We start from the raw sequence: 20,611 nt of genomic DNA on the forward strand, positions 1-20,611 counted from the left end.
GTCACAGGCATTAGGCTGCTGATAACATCCAAGGGACTAACTGCTAAGGTCAGAACTCCAAGTTCATGTGTGGCATTATTCTTTCCCTCCTGGCTGGGATGACACTGGGGATCTGTGGCCCTTTTATTCTGTAGTGTCAGTAAATTTGCTTCCAACTTAAATGTCATGCAATAGCTTTAGTGTAGAGGGAGCATAGGCCTGGTTGATCTGCAACCAGTGAGAGGGAGGTGCAAGGCTCAGGGGGGAAATCACTTCTCTGAGCTGCAGAGCAGCACCTGGCTACACAAGTAGTTCTCCTTTTTCCCTGCCAGTGGCAGCTAACTATGCCTCTCCCAGCTGGAGCTCACCTCCTGTGCACTGAGCAGTCCATGCATAGCAATGTAGAAATGCTAATGTACAGGAGTGGTGCACTGCACTACTCTCTACTGTTCTGTGCATCTCTATCACTAAATATGTAGTCTTGTGAGAAGGGCACCTGTTTTCAGCAAAAGCAAAGTCATCATCTCCCCTAAGGAGACTCAGATGCTGAGACACAGCAGGAGCTCTAGGATCTACCAGGTCTGTTTTGTTTTTCCTCCCCCCAAAAAGGAGTGACAGCTCAGGGCACTGTGAACAGCAGACCTGTCCCTTCCATCCTCACTGGTGAAGGCAGTACAGAGGGAGGCATTCATGAGTATCCCTTGTTCCCCATCAGCCCGAGGGTAAAGCAGATCAGAAAGAGAAGTTTTTGTGTCCCAGATTTGGCTGGTAAGATCACACTACCCTGTAATAGGGTAGAGTGTGTTTTTTTCCAAGCCTTGTCGTTAACTCCACGTCTGGGGTGCTGACTGGTGCTCGACATCTGGATAGCCTCCATGTGAACCTACTTTGGGCTGGAAGATGAAACTAAACTGGAGTTAACTAGTTTTCTCACCGTCCTCTGTGAAGCCTCTGTGACCCAGAAAGCACCAATTTCCCAAGCAAAGAAGGATTTTGCTCTTCCTCTATGAGGAAACCATTAAATGACAGTAATAGAAAATTGATATCATCCTTACTAACACTATTTCATCTTATTTTGGACACATTGGTGTTAATAACTGATAGGAAGAGAGACTGAGTAGCCTTGGCAGGCAGGATTGAAATAAATCATACTGCCACAATCTCACTTATAATGAGGGGAGGGGGATTAAATGCACACACAGATGCCAGCTGTCTGAAAGTATTAACACTTCAACAGACTCAGTACCTATTAGAGTTTCTTTGCAAGAATTCATCATTATTTGCTAGAAATTAACACAGGGAAAGTAGGTTGATGATCGGGGAAAAAAAATCCACAGAGGGCAGACTGCTGGCCTATGGATTAAGGATGTGGTGGAAGTCCTGTTCTCTGATTCAAAAATAGAACTGGCCGTGACACTGAAAAGCATGCTGCTAGGAAGCAGTTCCCTATTAATACCTTAATAATATGGCCTCAGTGACCCTAAAAGCTCTTCTCCGGAGAAGACTGTTTGGAGATGAAATCTGCTGAGGAAATGTAAGAGAATTACAGAACTCTGTGGTCTTTTGAAGGTAAAATACCAGCAGGTCCTGCAAAATATCTGTGCAGTTTCACTGTTGCTGCCACATAGCTCTTTAAAAGTCAGCAGAAAAGAAATGTGTTAAGAGTGATGGCTCCTATGCTCCTCACTTTATTTTTTTTCTAAATTATGTTTCAATCTGGGGGTCTGAAACGCAGGTTGCACTGGGTGAAAGGTGTAAGTGAAATTTTAGAAAGTTCACATGTTTTCGTGTTGTCTTCAAGTGCTCTTAAACTTTCCCTTTCCAAAGAGAGGTGATCAAAACCATATGGAGACCATTGAAGAGGGGAAGATGGATATTGTAAGCTGTTGGGGTTGAGTAGGTTTTGGGCTTTGTCAGCTTTCTTTGTGCTCCAGCATGTTTGAGATGTTATAGTTCACTTTTGTCTTTTCTATCACTAGCCCCACCTTTCTTTCGCATACGTAAAGTTCTCTTTTATGGTGGTAAGAGCTCCGTTTTCTTTTAATTTTTTTCTGTAGTTTTGTCCCCTTGTTGTCAAGCCTCTACTGCGTAGGTGGATAGGTAGCAGCAGTCCATAGGCTTCTGCTTCTGTGGTAGCTTTGCATCTTCCTTCTCTGCTGCTTAGTAGTGTTTTGAATATCCTACCTCAGGAAAAGGATTGAATTAATTGTTTCTAGTGCACTGCTTAATTGAAATAGATGTGATTTGAGTCCTTTTAACTTTTTTTTTTTTTTACCTACAACGTTTATACATTGCTGCTGTTACATCCACCACTGTTACATTCACACAGTCATGTTTTGACAGCTAACATCAAGGCTAGGAGAATTTCAGAAAAGAATTACTGATGGCCAACTTGGCTTGTCATGTGCATGACATTAAAAAACAGGGCTCAAAGACTCCCTACGAGATTCTGACCTAAGTGCTGTAAAGCACGTCACAGTGAATCTGTTGTTTTGTCCTGAGTGATTAAAGCTACATATCCACCCTTTCACACAGTGGTGATTTGATTTATACTTCAATCACGGGGGCTGCTGGCTTCAGTGTAAGTGGCACTTAGGAAGGTGGTGGTTCCCTAGTTTTGGGGGGAGATTGACTTTTGGATGAAGCCATGCCTTCATCATGGTGTGCAGCCAGCCTCTGAGTCAGACCCTCCTCCCTCTGCAGGAGCAGCTCTTTCACCATGCAGAACAGACCTTGCACGTATCAAAGTTAATGAAGTTTTAATTGTCCATTGATTTCCTCACCCTTGCAGAGGGAGTTAAGCGTGGGTATGGTTATTGCTTTGCTTGTTTCCAGTTTTACATTTGCAGAGAGGACTTAGCATTTTCTATTGCAGTTGCTCTACAGGGAGATCAGCAGTTCAGACACCAAATTAGGGACATACTTCCTTAGTGCTCAAAAAGAATGTTAGATTTTTTGAGGAAAAACATGAATGTACTTTCCTCAGCTTCCAATAAAAGCAAATTCACTGTGGAGAGTAATAGATCACAGTATGTGTGAAGTAGTAGCACATGTAAAATACTTTGTCCATTGAATCATCTTTCCTGGGGTTTATACATCTCAGATATTGCACGTTTTAATTTCTTTTAAACAAAGGATAGATTTCTTTTTTCCTTTTTTCTTTGAGATTGTATCCGTATGGATCTGCTAAAAGTGAATCAGAAGAATTAGAAAGAAATCTGTGTTGTGCTGTTAAAGGGGTTTGCAGTCAACTCACTGGAGTCTTCCATTGCTTCGGGAGTTGACAAGGCTTGTAGAGTAATTATGCATGAGAAGTTCTTTTTTTTTTTTGTATTTTCAGTTGGATAATTCATAATTTATTTGGCCTTTCTTCTTGTGCATGTTACTGAAGCTTCAAAAGAAATGTGAAAGTTTTTTTTAATGTTTTGAAATAGCTGCAAGAATTCACATTTACATGAAAATATTGTAAGCTTGTCTGTCAGGTAGCTGCTTAGGAAGCTGTAACCATGATATATCATTAAAGCATGTGCTCTGATGATAAATGTCTTTAGCATGTATTGTTCACATATTCTTACCCACTTACTGGATACTTGCACCAAGGTACTAGATTAAAGCCATTAGAAGTTGAGAGACTTACAATTTTTAACGTAGTTACATCCTGTTTGCACATATTAGCAGTTATGTCCTTAAAGAGTTTTATTGTGTACCCACACAAAAAGCTGTCTGTAAGTACGTGAGGGGTGACATGGAGGAAGCCTGGGGGTGCTTTTGGGAAACTTAACAAGTATGTTAAAAATGGGAATTGTGGGCTGATCAGGGGTGGGAGTCAACAGCTGAAAGATGGTAGTGAGGATAGAGGCTGTGAAGGTCCTTGAGAGCAAAGATGTGAAGCATATGTTTGTTTCCTGTGGGAGAGAAAGGAGAGAGGTAGTCCAAGCAGATGATTTCTGCAAAATGTAGGTCTGAGTATGGCAAGTGCTTTAGCAGTGAAAGTGTGCATGAAAAGGGTCGCATTGTGGAGGTATGTGCTTTACACAGGGAAGAACTGCATTGTCCAGACATAACCTCGGTGCATAGACATAACATGAACTGGCAAGAGGAAGAGGCTCAGCTCACCTAGGTTATATGTGGGTTGCTTCAGTGGACTGCACTCAGGAAGACAGTACATAGTAGCAAGGCACTTCTCTTTCAGAAGGGAAACTGATTTAATTTCTCCTAACTGGGATCAGAGGACGCTCCAGCTCTTGTGTAGTTTCTTACGTGCTAAAGGCCTTAGCAGTTGACTTGCTAACCTGCCATACACATAGTGATGGTGCTTTTCATGCACAGTAATGTGCAAGTGCAGGCAGTCCACATGCTGCTTAAGAGCAAATAAACTCTTTTGGGTTGTGTAGACAGGATTCAAATGCGTTTGTTGCAGGAAGGTAACCTGTATGTGAAGTGTAATGTAAAATAATGGTAACTACTTGAGACCAAGCTGGTGGTGAGAAGCTGTCTGCGCAAGCTCTCAGCAGGATGCATAGAAATGAAATATCATGCTATGACCATCCTGGGAGCTCTTTATGATACCAGAGAACAATTTGTTGCCTTATTTGGGATGTGAAATGGAATATTTCTGTCTACATGTTACCTTTTCTGTGGTACAGGAAAGGAAAAGGCTATTCCTACAACTCTACTTGCATCATTGAGAATTTGGTTGCAGGTAAAGATGATATCAAAGTTGCTCCAGTGACCACTGACCTCAATCTACTGTTTCTCGGTCTTCACATTGCTAGTTAAAGTTGGGCAGGGTGGGTATTTCAGTGCTTTAGTGAAAATACTTGTAGAGGACTTGTGTAAAGCTTCACAACTGGTCTAAACTTGCTTGTGATAGACATGTTCAAACTCTAAAGAACTTGATTCTTTCTACTATTGTCTCTTAGGGAATGTGGTGTAATATATTTGTATTGAATTTGTTTATATCCAAGAACGAACAGTTTCACTTTTCTGGATTTATTTACTGCAGTAGATGAAATCTGGACTGTCATATGTTAAATGGATGGAAGGGCTGTAAAAGACTGCTCTCTTTTTATTTCCTTGACAACCAAACGGTATTCAACAATTGGAAGTAAGAATTGGAACCACAAAAACAGACTCCAGAGCCCCACCTGTCAACTACTGAGAACCTCTGCTTACTGCCAAAATCCCGTGTCATGAAGATTTTGTGGCTCTATAGATGCTTCACCCTCAAAACCAGTGAATGCTACTGACATGCTTTATAAGGCTTTCCTCTGCCTGATGCATTGGTGGTGGTAAATTCAGACCTAACTGATTTTTTCCTTCCTTGCAGAGCATGAGAAACACAGACTGTGTAAAAGTGCAGACTATATGAATTTACACTTCAAAGTGAAGTGGCTGTACAACGAATATGTTCGTGATCTGCCTGCCTTCAAGGGAAAAGTGCCTGAATATCCAGCGTGAGTGTGTTGTGTCTCCTGTAGTAAATCCTCACTATGCCTCTCCTTTGGGTTATCTTGAGGGTATTCAGTTGGTTCTCCTGTGGCTGCCTTTATATAAATACAACATTTCTTTGCTGCTTATTTTCTACATATATGTGCATCTTTGTTCCCTCTGGTGTTCTGCGCCCCTGTACCTGACACAATTCAATTCCTAATTGTACAGTGTCTTCCAAATATCTCAAAGTTTAGCAGTGGCATAGGCAGTCTTTTAAACAATGTGGTTTTTTGTGCTTGCAATGTGAAGAATGGTCAGTTCTTAAACAGCAGACTTCTAGATGAGTACTTGTGTTCTTGTGTTAGTAAACTTTATCTGTATCAATGTCTGCATATCTGTGTACGGATGTGTCATGCATGCACACACACCAGAATTTGTAAGTAAAGATAATGTTTTCAGTTTCTGACAGGACCAGGTGAGTTAGTTAGAAATGTCAAATAAGCTCTTGTTCTTAAGCTCTAAGCAATTGTTCGCAAGCTTTATTTAACTTATAAAAAAAAAAAGAAAGAAAAAAAAATGAGCCCAGAAAGCTGTCTGATCAGCCTGGTGAGAATACTATAACTGAACTCCTTTCCTGGCCTGAGGCAGAAGCTGTTAGGTTGTTTCTGACTGTTGTTTGTCTAACTGGTTTTCAGAAGCTTGATTGCTCCACATCTCACTCTTATCCCTCCACTGAGTTTTGGGGGTTTAACACACTCCACCTTCTTCCCCTCTAAATCTTCCTTGCTTCAGCTGGAGCTTACTATATCCTGTCCTACCAGCCAGGGCATGGACAGGATATAAACAGGCTCAGTTTTACACGAGCTATCTGTTCTTTTGATATCCATTCCCGGTCTTTTGCCTGTTCCCATTGGTTCTTAGCTTTTCTTCTAAGTAAGGTTTACTCACATCTCTCCAGCTGGTCTGTGTCTTGACATAAAACACCTAGACTTAGACACTGATGTTTCATCTAGGCCTTGTCTTGCAGACAGTGCTCTGCTCTAGCATACTGGGATGATAGCAGCCTCTTTCTTCAGTGATATTGTCAACCAGTGATGTTTCCAGTGGGTCACAAGCCAGCCCCCAGGCACCCTTGACAGTGTCCTATCTACCTGTTCTTGCCATCTGGTATGTGGCTGTTAACTGCTGTCCAAATGCAGCACTCTGCATTTGCCCCTCTTGGAAAAAACATCTTGCTTGGACGGTGTTTTCAGTCTGGTATTTTGAATACTCTGCCCATCCTCCTCTGCGCACAAGCCTTATGTTATCTGCGTGCTAATAAGACTTGAGAGACAGTTGGTGTAATTGCTCAGCTTGGACCATGGGCCTTGCTTAACAAATCAGATCAGTGAGAGGCATTCATTCAGTGAATAGGGTGCAGGAGCGACAGTCTCAGAAGCCTGGTTCTCTTTGTGCCTCTGAATCAGTGCAGTGTTAGGCAAGCCATTACATATTCTTAATCCCTTTTCGCTCCTGTATAATCAGGATAATGATGTTCAGTTTCGTTTTGCTGTCTTTTGTAAACTGTTCTGCTCTGCTGGCTTTTGTGTATATGAGCACTGGAGCTCATGTACTTGTATAGCCAATGGCTTCCCTTGTTACTTCACACTTAGATCTTAGTACACTTACATGTTAGTACATCTCACTACATCTTAGTACAATAGACGTGTTATCAGGCACAAATGATGTTTATTTCAACCATGGCCTTCACCTATTTCTACATACACCCTTCATATCATTTACAGCAACACTTGAATTTGCTTCATCCAAATATTTTTGGTCTTCACAGACTCACAGAATGGCTGAGGTTGGAAGAGACCTCTGGGTCCATCTGGTCCAACTCAAGCAGTGACACCCAGAGCAGGTTGCCCAGGACCAGTCCAGGTGGCTTTTGAAGATTTCCAAGGAAGGAGACTCCACAGCCTCTCTGGGCAAAATGTGCCCGTGCTCTGTCACCTGCACAACAAAGAAGGGCTTCCTTAAGCTTACTTAAACAGTCTTAAAACTTCCTTAAACAAAGGAGTTCATGCATCAAGTTTGCCCATCAGTAAACTCAGGTGAAAATAAATTGCCTCTCTCCAGAAAATAGCAGAGATATTTATCTTATAAACAGGCAAGAGGCTATCCACAAACTTGCATTTCTTGTTGAAACTGTGCAAAACCATATTTCTCCTAGCCTTAGGATACAATTGAATGAGGTGAAGGCTCCAAAGTGCTGAGGTTGAAGTCTTTATGTTCCCTTTATTTTCTGAAATTTAGCAGCAGTTTCTGAAAATGAAGTAGGAACACAGCTGAGAGTGGATCTTCAAAACTTCCTTTGTTTTTAGCTGCCAGATAAAAGCTGTAAAGTGTCAGTTTCTATAAAAAATAAAATCACTAGCCTTTTAGGTATGTAAAGAAGTGGGGAAAACTTTCTTGCCTTCAAAATTCTGTCTTATTCTTCTGGTTCACTTTATTAACCAGTGTTTTCCTCTCCAACTCTTTGAAATCCTGCCTGCCTTCATGCCTCTGTGCTTGCCAAAGCCCACTGAATTTTCATTGGGTACCCACATACATTACCACAAGAAATGAACAAAATTAATTCACCTGTGAAGCCTAATACCACAGGAGCCAGGCTCATGGCCAAGCTGAAATTGGAGCCTTTTGTATTATGTTTCTATTGTGCAACCAACAGGCAAACTTTCATTTAGCCGCAAAGCACTTCTGCTTTTCTCTGCAGGCAGGAGTGAGGGGTTTTCTGTGCGAAAATCATTTGGAGATGTTGGCTGTGCCAACTCAAGCCATGCTGTGCCGACCCCTGCAAGCACAGAATGTCTCTGAAACAGCACCACGAGCCTCTGCCTTGTGTGCTGGTGTGTGAGTCATTACAACGTTTGGTTCTAGATCAATAATTGAAGCAGAGAAAATATATGCCGTATAACAACATTTTGAAGCTATTTCTGCATGAAATCAATTTTTTTTATTAGTTTCTGTGTTACATTATTTTGGATATCATTTTTTATATGTTGCCCTCGTAGTTCCCAAAGTCCCTTCTTACTTGCTTGACAGCCTAAGAACTGATAGTAAAACACTTTAAGGGATATTTGGCCTAAGATAACTCTAGGTTTGTGTTACAGCTCAAAGCATGTTTTAGTCCTGAATGTGCCCAGGGACTGGAAGTATTTATTAGATGAGGTATATCTTTTGTGCTTTACTGCTAGCCAACAAAGGACAAAGTTGAGGCTGGCTTTGCAAATGTAGTTACAGATTTCTTAACCTGAGCTGAGTGATTCACTTTGCACTTTAACATTCGTATTAAACCTCTTTCTGGAGCTAATGATTTTTTTTTTAGGTGTAAAAAAAAATGAACAGTACCTTTTTCCTTGCCATCTTTGTCTAGACAATTTGGTGAAACAGTAAAATACCTATGCAATTCATGCAATTATACACCAACATATGGTAGCCATAAAAACGTGCAATGACTGTTTTCAACACTGAATGGCCATTTCTTATAGATATGGTGCAATAACCAAGGGTGAATGATAGGAAGTAGTTCTACTTCTCAGAGCCAAAATCGTGGCTTCTGGCACAAACAAGTAATTTTCTGTATGTTGCGCAATGATGTGTGAAGCAGCGACTTGCAGTCTCTGAGCTCTGAAAGAGGTAGACGATGGGTAGTTGCTTCCTTGTAAACTGCCCGAGTTCTTTTTTAAGGATTAATCTGTAGTTTCAAACTATACTGTTGGAATTAAAAGTGAAATGTGGAAAGTGCAAGAAAATTGCAGCAAATTTCCAAATATACTGATTTTAAGAAGCTTGAGTTTTCATTTAGAAGGAAGTTTTCAAGAACATGGGAAGTGCATATGTCTACGACAGTGTTCCACTTTCACTGTCTACAATAAATAAGACTGCATGGACAGGTTGCTGTTGGCATTTAACACTGTGTCTGTTACAGTTTCCAATATTAGCATTGATGTGCTTTATATTTCAAAGTGTAGAGAGCATTTAAGGCTATCTAGTATGCTCTGTCTGTGAATTTGCTCTTGATCTCCCTCTCATGTCTGGCACATGCTTTCATGTTCTTTGCAAACTCAGCCCATAATTATCACAATCTGCATGAACACAGCTGCCTATTAAGAGGAGGTTATTTTCTGTGAAGCTCATATAAAAATCATTTGTGTGGACTGAAATCACGCATGGGCATTTTTTCCCTTATTTGTGAATGCTGTTTAGTAATATTTGAAGTTAAGATTTTCTTCAGCCGCAGTTGCACACATCGAATCCTAGAGAGACATTTAAATAAAGTCATAGGTGTTATGTTGTTACTTAAACACAGACAGGAAAAAATCATCTCACTTGTGCTATGTGCTTATGTCCCACAGAGCAGAGAACAGAGGCATGCCCAGCTCTAAGATCCCATTGCTGAAGCTACTTCTCACTTTGCCTGTTTATTTTAGGCAAGGTGGGATTGTGTAGAAGCCCTTTGTTTGGTGTACTTTGTACTTCCAGATGCCATTTCATGCAAGGCATCTCCCTAAGACACAGCAGTGGCTGTTGCAGTAGCATCTTGGAATGTGGTCTACCATTTAGTTTATTCTCCCAAGTAAGGAGAGGGAACAGAGACAATCTTTGCTGTCCTGCTTTCAGGACTTGCGTGCTCTGGGGACTCGACTCTGCTCCAAGGCTGTTGGTCTAGCACTTTTTGCATGAACTAAGTTTGTACTTTAAAATAAAAACAGCAAAAAGCTGCTTACAGGGCTGGCCAGCTTCCAGCAAGCCCTGGAGGATGTGCTGTGTAATCACATGAAGATAATCTTAAACATCCTCACAGTGCAGTCAACAAGCTAAGGAAATGGGAGGATGCTCTAGAGTGGGGAAGGGGAGAGCAGCACTAAGGTGGAGAAAACTTCTCCATTGTGGCAGTCCAGAAGTATGTCTGTATCTAGGGATAAAATAGCTGAAGGGCCCTGGAAAACACTCTTTTCCTCTCTTTATACTGCTTCACATATCTCATGTGAAAGATGTCAGACCCAAATGGGCAGCAGGACAGTTTTGGCACATACAGACAGTGGGCATAGAGATCTCTCATGTCCCGTCTGGCACCTGGGTGAAAGGGAAAAAATACAGTAGAAGTACTATGAGGTGATGAAATGTTAAAGGAGGTACTAAGGGGGAAAAAGAAGGGAAGGTAGCAAGAAAGAAGAAAGAGGAGAAAGGCAAAAACAGCACATGATGAGCAGTCTGCAGAGGCTGGGTTATCTTTTCTGCTGGACCAGCCCAAGTGACACAAGGGTTGCTGAAACAGCACTGCTGTCTGGCAGTAATGGTGGTGAATGAGGAAGGACAAATGTTATTCTGAGGGTATTTAGTTTACCTAAACATCTGCTGGGTGCTGCAGGGACGGACATGTCGCTGGGGTGAGGTCTGGTTGGAATGCTGTGTTTCTTGCTGTAACTTCCTGTCTTTCCTGTTCCTCGTGCAGGTGGTTTGAGCAGTTCGTGATGCAGTGGCTGGATGAAAATGAAGATGTTTCCTTAGAATTCCTGCATGGTGCTCTGGAGAGAGATAAAAAAGATGGGGTATGTAGGTGTTTCTGAGTGGAGGACTTGGTGCTGCATGCTTCAGTGCCCAGAACCAAATAACAACACAGTAAATTCAGCTGTCACACAGGCGGATGACACAGCCCTTTTTGCATGCTGAACATTTGGGAAAACTTGTTTATTTTAGGACTTTCCTCTATGGGTTAGAGTGTTGTTGTGCAAGGTGCATATCATTCATGTATGTCTGTTCTGTTCCGCTGGTGTTAATTTGTCAGCCAGTGGCTTGGTGTTCTTTCTCTTTGCGTTTGTGTGATATGCAATAGAAATGTAAGGCAGTTTGCATATATGCAATGAGAATGTGACATTAATCCCTAGATAGAGTAATCTTATTCTTAGTTTGCTGAGTATTCCCAATGGAAGGTAAGAGCCTTCCAGTTTTAGTGACTGTTGGCACTGTAGGCTGTGATGTTAATAATGTAAGCATTCTCTTTAATGTCTCAATTTTAAGTCAGTCTTAAAAAGTTCTTCACTCATCTTTCCTTGTTATTGACAGGCAAGCCATGCATCTCAATAATGTTTCCAGCATCATGCTACATTTCCTTAACGCTTCTCATGTTGTAGTTGGTGAAGGATGGTGAACTGTAGCCCCAACAGAGATGGCTGTTTAGCTCCTTTGGGCGTTTTAGAGAGCTTTGCCTAATTCTGAGGAAGAAGTGGGTTTTGGTATAGTTGTCCCATCGCCAGCTCTAAAGATGACTGAGACCTGCATGAAATGTGTGCATTTCAGATCTTCCCATCTGAGAATGACTCTCTTTGTACTTCTGTTTTAGTTCCAGCAAACATCCGAGCATGCTCTGTTCTCTTGCTCAGTGGTGGATGTCTTCACCCAGCTCAATCAGAGCTTTGAGATCATTAAGAAGCTGGAGTGCCCAGACCCTGTCATTGTTGCTCATTATAATAGGAGGTTTGCTAAGGTAATACCCTTATCATCCAGCTATTTGTCTGCATGTAGTGGGATGCAAAATAGTATGATGTTTAGAAGAACTGTGGTCTTTGGCTTTGGTTTTATTTCCTGAAGATTTTCTGTTTTGCTAGAGGACAAGTAATAGTACTCACATCTTGTCGTTGCAGACTATTGGGAAAGTGCTGATGCAGTATGCTGATATCCTGTCCAAGAGCTTCCAATCCTACTGTTCCAAGGAGAAACTGGTGAGTCCAGCTGAATTTCATTTCCATTCTGGGGATTCACATAATTATCATAATTGAAAAAAAAAAAAAAAAACTAGTTTTCTTGCATTGTACATGACTGTGTTTATGGTGTAAATATTTTCAGTATTGATTTTCATCATCAATTCCTAGGCATTTGTGGATTGAGTTCTGGCTTGGCCATAAAATAAAACTAGGTTGTGAGGGTGATTTGCAGGGCTTGGAGGTTGTCAGGTCCAAATGAAATTAACTTCTAGTCTGTCTGTCTGGGTCATACATCACAGAGGTGATTTAGGAAGAAAAGGAAGGGGAGAAAAAGGCACAAGGACACAGGTTGCCCTCTAGGTCTGTTACACAGCAGCTCTCTTGGTTTACTGAGGTATCCATGAAATTATCTTACTGTTTAATAAAATAACCAAAATTCACGATATTTAACTAAAAAAAAAAAAAGGCAGCAACAAATAAAAAAGCAAACATTTTTGAACCTTGGCTCTGTCCCATATGTTTTTTTGTGTCTCACCCATCTGTCCCGGGAAATGAAACTACAAAGGGAAGAAAGTTGCTCAAGCTGCCCTTGACTGTTGCTCTCAGTCTTGTCCTGGCAGAACCCACATGTGTCTCTGAATGCAGCTCTGGCTGGCAGTTCCCCTTCTGATCTGGGATTTACACCACTCAGGATAGTGCAGTACAGCATTAGAAGGCCAAAGGCAACATAGGTAGGACTACTATATAGCATGGCAGGAGATGTAGAGAGAGTTGGACTTTGTCCTGGCACTGATTCTTTTTTTGTGGTAAAACTGTGGAGAAAGGTACAATGGAGAAGAGCTCCCTGATCTGTTTTTTTTTCTGGAACTGGCCATCTGATTTCAAGCTGGAGAAAGGAGGACTTAACTTTTTTTTGGTCTGAGTGCTGAAATTTTTGCTTGCCCTACCTCCTATTTGACTGTGAGAATCTGTGAGATCTGGTGGTACCTGAGGGAGGGTGTTGAGGCACAGCCTGTACCACCCATGAAAATGTGTTGCCATCCTGAGCAGTAACAGGCATCTGCTTTTGTCCCGTCAGCCCTGCATCCTGATGAATAACATCCAGCAACTGAGAGTGCAGCTAGAGAAGATGTTTGAAGCTATGGGTGGTAAAGAGGTAAGAGCGTTAAGAGACCGAACATTACTCTTTCCTATTGCACTGTTAGTAGCTAATTGGCGTCATACCAGTACTTGCAGGCTGTAGTCATAAGTTAATGTGACACCTGGCACTTTCACAAGCGTGAGGAGGCAGCCATGTCTGAAGACTTTTCAACTAAATTTATCACAAGATGCAAGAGCATGTGTTTTGAAATAGAGAATAGTAGAGAGGAGGGGAAAAAAAAGGATATGTACTGTGCTCATGTTGGCTGGATGTAGGCATGGCTGATGGTTCTTCAATTCTGTACGAAAACACACAGGTCTGAGAGCTGTTGACATTAAGACATTTTTCATGGCATATAAATGTGGGTGCCTCTTGCATTAAATGTCCAATATCTAATATATTGCAGACATGCAAATATATGAGCTCTACACACGCTTTGCTGGATACTTGGATGTGTCCATGAATACAGATATCGTTCTTAGTTTTTGTTCTTGTTCTGAGATAGCCATTTTCACAGAAATAAGGATTTTCTCCCCAAAGTCACTGTTTCTGTTTTGATATAATCTGTGTATTTTTTTTTTTCTTTTTCATTGCTTTTCAAGACTCAGGAAGATGGAGAAAAGGCTGCTGATACTGATGTTAGGAAAAATTAGTTTTCTAAGACTAAGTGCATTTTCTTTCCTTGTGTTGTGGTAGAACATGTGCTATGATCTGTATGCCAAGAGAAAAATCCACTTTGATGGGCAGCTCAGTTTTTGTTTGTACTGCTGTTACAAATCTTTCTTGTGCTTAGTGGCAGAATTCTATGAAGTGGCAAAAATCTCTTTAAAAAGATCTACCCCATGATGCAAAGAAAACTGCAAGGTTCTCAACAATCCTAATTTCTTAGCATTACATCAAGAAATAAAATGATACGCTCCCAGCTGTAATAGCAGTGATAGATAAAGGCTTTTTTTGTCCCAGGAAAAGGTAAATCTGTGATTTCACATTTATGAAGTGGTTTATAACGTCTTAATTCATGTGCACTTAATTTCCCTTAAGAAATCAATTTGCTATTTTTTCTATAGTGCTGGCTATTAAGTAGGGTTTCCTTATAATTCAGATTGAAGGTATCTCCTGATACTCTGTCAAATAGTATCTTTGTGGGGGAAAGGGTAGTATTTAATGAGACAGTTGGCTTCTTTTCCTAGCCTAAACTTCTTCTCTGCATTCTGCCCTTTAAAACCTTCCTCACGAGGTAGGTAAGGTGAAACAGAGGTATCAATCCACTATTTCCTCTGCTGTGTGGAATCAGAGAGAAAAGAAAAAAATAAAATAAAAGGTGTGTAGGGGGGAGAGGAACACAGACTGTGAGCAGTAAAACATGTAGGAAGAAACCTGGCAAATGTGCTCGGAAGCTGTTTTTTGGAAAGAATTTTTCTTTTCAAATGCTGCTTGTCCACTTCATTAGGCTGCCACTGATCACCAGAAATAAATTGTGTTGTGTTAGATGCCTGAATTGTTTGCTCTTCCCAGGGGTTTTACTCTTGGAGACTAAGTAGTACTTTGCTTCTTGACTTGAAATCTGCCAGAGCCTTTGTTTTGCTACAGTAAATATGGTCTCTCTAGTTTGAGTAGTCCTTTTTCTGATGCAGATTGATGCTGTCCTAGTGAGTGTCAACTGGTGAGACAACTGCTTTGAAAACGGAATGCTCAAAAAACGCGCTGCTGGAAATGCATCTGAGTTTTATCTTCTCCTTCAAGAGGGGCAGTTTACTTTCTGTGACAGATTTGATATTTATCTATACACCACACAGCTTGTGCAAATGTAAACATTGTCCTCTTGACTGCTCTAACCAAAAACGAACTGCTTCCTTGGGGGATTAAGAAAATAGTATACTGTTATGCCCTGGTTGTCTTGAATTGTTCACCTTTTTGTGTTCTCAGAGGTGTTGTTGAGAACTGGGTGTCAAATATTCTGTTGTTCCTACAAGGGGTATGTTAGGTGTAGCGTGTGGGAAGCCAGAACTGGGGGATTGCTGTCAGTTATTGCTGCTTGTGGCTTCATCTGCTTCTGATTCACAGATACATCTTCTTCTACAGGACACTAGCACTGCACACCTTTGGAAAGCTTTTAAACAACTCTGCTACCTAGGGGCTTTTGGCCAGTGAATCAAAAAAACTCTCATTTTCTTGCTTCTACATCTAGGGTTCACCGATAGTTGCCCTGCAGTGTAATGTTGTAACAAGAAACAGAAGTGCTTGCCCAGTACTATTTTAGGTAATTTGGCTCCTAGATATAGTGATAGAATGCCTTCCTTCTGCACCCCAAATGAGGAGCGTTACTTCTGCCCCACTTCTCTCATTCTTTTTTAAGCTGTAGTATGCAGAAGGTAAAGAGAGAGAAAGAAAAAAAAAAAAAAAGGCAAAAATTCTACTTTATATCTGGGTTTAATGTGTGACGTTTTGTGGTCCATGAACATTACTAGTCAGAACTACTCATAAGGGTCAGGACATCAGGACCTTAGCACTCTGCAGAGCGATTCTCTCGGCTCTGTACTTGAGATCCCAGGGTGTATATACATATATTTTTAGTTCATAGGAAGACACAGATGACTTTTAGGATTTATAATTAATACTTTCATTTCCTATCTGATATATGTTGATCTCACAGGATCAAAACAGCTTCAGCATGGCTCAAAAGCATTCTCATATGTTTCTGAAGCCAGTTTTGGAAGGGCAGAATCTATGGAGTGATAATTGGCTTTAAAAGCATAACGGGCAGTGGAGTCAGCAATGAGTGCTGGACAGAAACTGGGTTGCTTTTTGCTAAAATGGGCTATATAGGTTAATTGCTATTGTTTGCTTGACCGTGGTTCCATTTATTTATTCATATATTACTTACTGAAATCTAATGTCACCTGCATTTTCTATCCACCTTTGCAGTTTTTCTGCAGACTTGTGTTCTCTCTGTGCTGTCTCTGACACTAGAATAAGCCTTTCTCATTTTGCTTGTGAGAAACTGCTTGCTGTAGCCCATTATTTTGCTCTTTTTTTTTTTGAGAGTTATGAACTCATAACAGTGAAATTAAAAGCAGTTGTGCTGTGGAAGCCTAGATTAAAACATTTCTGTACATTTTTGCCTTGAAGTCAAGTGTGCAGGGTGAATATTGGAGAGAAGCGCTGCCTAGGGAACCCAGAGAATTAGCTACTGAGTAGTGGCAGATTGTCATCATACAATTTTCATGCCTTCAGTTACAAGCTAAGCTGTACAATTAATGCTTTGGGAAACTCTCTTCTTAATGCTTAGCCAGGGTTAGCCCACATTTTAAATCCGAAGTTAGCTAACTGAATAATAAATTATAGGAAAACTTAAAAACAGCCAAGACTTGATAAGAATGTTCTCAAAGGATTTGTGGCATCTGCTGATTGCTCCTCATTACCCTCCTATATGCCATAGCTAAGGCCACTCTAGTGTTTGAAAAGCTTGCCTGTACTCAGCTCTTCAGGTTTCTTACTCTTGAGCACTGCAGGAGGATGAAAATTTGGTGCAGCAAGTCCCCTTGGTTCAGTCTGAGCTCACTGCCCTACAGTTAGCTCTGCAGAAAGGAGCTCCCACTAGCTAGCTGGAGAGGCAGAACAAAAACCAGCAACCTCAAACAGGAGTCAGATGAACCCGGTAACTTGTATAAAGTTTCTCTATTTTTTACAAGAGCATAGGGCAAGATTCTTTGGTTGTTGATATCAGCAACGTGATGATTCACAGGTTCTCTGACTTCAAGATGTGAATTGATTAACTTCTTGAACCTTCTTGAAGGAGATGTGTTTCTCCAGTTACAGAAGAGCCTTCCAGTTCTGGTTGCTCATGCTTCATCACTGTGTGTAGACACCAAGGAAGAACAAATGACATCTTTTGAAGAATCTGGAAACCCATCAGAGCAAATTATTAGGCTTTTGGGTTCCATTTCATCCATGAGATAAAGATCAGTCTAAAATGAAGTTCATAATAGTGTAAATGCCACATTTCAAACTATTAGAGAACATGATGTTCCTGCTTTGAATGTGCTTGGATGAAACTTTGAGGCCCAATTTCTGTGAATTGCCAAGTCCCAGATAATCACAGGAGATCAATAGACCCTGCTTTGTTCCCTGAAATGTAGATAAAGTTACTGCTTCTCTGTTTTATGTGCACCTCGGTCTTCTGTACCATACATTTAGTCTCAAACACAGAATTATGTAAGTGTCAGCCTTTATTTCCACTGGAATTGGAACATTTGCTCAGATATCAGAAGCCACCTCACTGTTGGTGCTGTCCCATGCTTTGCACGGGGAACTTTTCATTAGCTTTCTTCCTCTGAATCATCTTCAATACACCCACGGAATGGGTATCATAAGCCTGCTGAGCTCTAGCACCCAATGAAAATGGTCTGGCCATGACGTATGTCAGTGACCCTGCTGCATAATACTGCTTTACGCTACCTGTCAGCTTTATCATGCAGTCCAAGTAGCATTTCCTGCTATCAGTGGTAGCTGATAGACTAGGATAGGAATTCATTGGCTAAGCAGCAAAATAAATGCTCTTTCATTTAAGCACCGTTATCAGTGCTTCACCATATTGGCAAAGAACAGCTTGAAGTCATACAGGGTGTTATAGGGACTCCGTAATTTATGTATGTGAGACAGCAGTGCACACCTACTTGCCCCTTCATAGTGGACTTCAATCATGCTCAGTTAATTCTCTGAGGTTTGCTTTCATGTCAAAGCATGTTAAACCGAAGCATCAGCAATCAGGAACATATTTTGCAGTTTCTCCTTTTGTGATAGCAGTTGCCCAGAAGAAAACAACCATTCTAGAATGGCAGAGAACTTGGTGATTACTGAACCAGAATGTTTACCACCAGGACTTTGCTTCATGAGGGTGAGGCTGGGCACGTTGAAGTTAAACCTGTGAGACTGTCTTGCCAGTTGCACCCAGAGAGCTATGGGTTGATGTGCTGGAGGAGGAACAAATCGTAGCCACAGATGATGGGGCTCATCCTCTTGGCAAAGCATTGCTCCAGCTGTCCCTTCTTGCAGTCCCAGCCCTGGCAATCAGCCTTTCTTCTGCTCCCAGGAAGATGAGATTGCAATCAACAAGTATAATAGCAAGGAGAAGCTCAGAGGTTGTTGGTGAGCAGTCTACGTCACCTCGTGGTAGAACAAGTCATTAATTGCATGGTTCATGAACCAGAGTGATCAGCTGTTGCTTTTGACCTCAGACATCCAAACCTTGGTACACGTGCCTCTGGTAGCTTATAAAGAAGCAAACAGAGAGGAACAGGTGTCTCGTGCCAATTTCTTTTTGTTGTTGTTTTGTTCCATTTTGTTCTGTTTTCTCCTCAACTGGAAAAGCAGTTCCTTGAAATGTTTGGATGGATCCTGAACTGGTTCTGCCTCAAACCTCCCAGAAATGGCCAAAACCAGAATACTGTTCAGCACTTTTAATTACAGATAGCGAACCAGGCAACTTGTGACTCATCCCTTCTCATAGTACGAGAAGGGTAGGAAAATGTAAGGGCAAGACAAACCACCACCAACAGATGCTGTTTTTGTTTTTGTTACCTACATGTTTGGCCAGAAAGAGTGCTGATTGGCATTATGTTAGCTTTACTCTGCCTTTGTAGTGAGTTCTAAAGGTAATAGGAATATGAATTCACTTTAATAAAGGAAAAATAGCTACAGCTAGCAATGCCTGAAGTTATAAGGCTTAAGTAATCATTGTTTGCTTATTTTCCCCCTATTCTTTAAATGATCCAGGAGTTTCATTAGCACAGTTTCAAGTGCCTAATAGAGAGCTAGTTTTCCACACCAGCTCCCAAAGGAAAATGAACAGATCAAATTCCAAATCCCTTAAGGCTCAGCTTTCTCTAACAAACAGTGAGAATTGTAAAGAGGTCTTCAGCGCTGAGTACAGTAGCGGGTGCTCCTGTCGTGGTCAAATCCTCTACAGGTGTATGTGTACACAAAATGTAAAAATCTGAACTGTTCGTTAACCACCTAGCCCATTACATTGGTAAATAGGTACTCTGCCTTAGAGGTAAGGCTGAAATTCTGAATGCCAAATGCAAACATTTCTGGAAGGTTTTTGTTTTACAAGAAGCTTGCCTGTAAAGAAACAGGTCTTCCAAGTTGCTTTTTCAAAGCAAGTGATCCCTAAGCATTCAACATGAGGTGTTATGTGTACACAGAGGTGGGTTTCTCACAGTCGGCTCTTTTGATGCTGGAATGATGACAACAACAGGAGTGAAGGGCACTGCTGAATGCAAAAACAGATGGCTTTGGGCTGGTAATACTGGAGCAAGCACTTTTCTTACAGCATATACCAACGTATCAGCTGCATCCATTTAGTGCTTGGGGCACTTTTTAATTTTTTCTTGTCAAGTCTTCTCTGAATAGTTGTATTGAAAAAGCTGTCCAGATCAGTGTCAGAATAGAGCTGTTTGTACTCAATACACAAAGCTGAGACTATGCTTTCCAAAAGTGATCAGTGCACAACAGTTCTTGCTGTTATATTGTGTACACATTTTCAGAATAGCTGGGGTCCAGTCTTCTGAGAGCAGTGGCTGGGTCAATCTTACTTTTGAATACTGACAGCAGGGTGGAGGGTGAAATAGCATCTTTCAAGACCATGCACAGAGAAGCGCACAAGTAAATAACATCCAGTCTAATAAGTCAGTCCTATCTCCTTATAGACTTAGCAACGAAATGACCCATGAGCCCAAGGTAACACACAGTATTTGCTAATTTCTCAGCTTGCTTATGCTGTTGGCCATGGGGAGTTCACATTCACTTTCTTAACTCTGCAAATATCAGTAAGAGGACTGTGAGGGTATTGGAGCCTGCAGCAATACCTTGCTGCTGTTTGGGCAAATATCTTTTGATGATTTCACAGCTTCTGTAACAGCAGGAGACAGTGGTGGAGAGGATCCCAGCTGACAAAGTCCATTGTTGATGGTTCACGGGCTCTTTTTAAGAGTGGCCTCAACAGTGAACAAGAGCAGTGTGAAGGAGACCAGGCTGCCCTCTAGGTTCAAGCTAAGTGCTCTTCTTTCATCCGCAGTTGGATGCAGAAGCAAGTGACCATCTCAAAGAGCTGCAGGTGAAGTTGAACAATGTTTTGGATGAGCTGAGTGCAGTGTTTGGTAACAGGTGAGTATAATGAGGTCCCTGTTTTTGAAGCATTCCTTTCTTTTGTCTAATCTTGTTCAGTCAGATCAAGAAGAGAAAAGAAACTTGTAACAAATTGCATTCTATTTTTCTTTTTGTCCTAAATTCATGGTCTTTCAAATAT

The 20,611-nt window shown here is 41.2% G+C and overlaps 1 protein-coding gene across 6 annotated transcripts in view; it reads left to right on the top strand.

Annotated features, from left to right (window-relative positions):
• Window positions 1-20,611, top strand: part of UNC13B (unc-13 homolog B) — a 211,783-nt gene that overhangs the window by 163,144 nt on the left and 28,028 nt on the right. For all 6 annotated transcript variants that reach the window (XM_068666536.1, XM_068666537.1, XM_068666538.1 and 3 more), the window contains 6 exons: window positions 5,309-5,435; window positions 10,913-11,009; window positions 11,801-11,944; window positions 12,102-12,179; window positions 13,240-13,317; window positions 20,381-20,469. In XM_068666536.1, the coding sequence (XP_068522637.1) occupies window positions 5,309-5,435; window positions 10,913-11,009; window positions 11,801-11,944; window positions 12,102-12,179; window positions 13,240-13,317; window positions 20,381-20,469 (613 nt within the window). The remainder of the gene's footprint in view (window positions 1-5,308; window positions 5,436-10,912; window positions 11,010-11,800; window positions 11,945-12,101; window positions 12,180-13,239; window positions 13,318-20,380; window positions 20,470-20,611) is intronic.

The sequence above is a fragment of the Anas acuta genome, chromosome Z (genome assembly GCF_963932015.1).
Source record: "Anas acuta chromosome Z, bAnaAcu1.1, whole genome shotgun sequence".
NCBI lineage: Eukaryota > Metazoa > Chordata > Aves > Anseriformes > Anatidae > Anas > Anas acuta.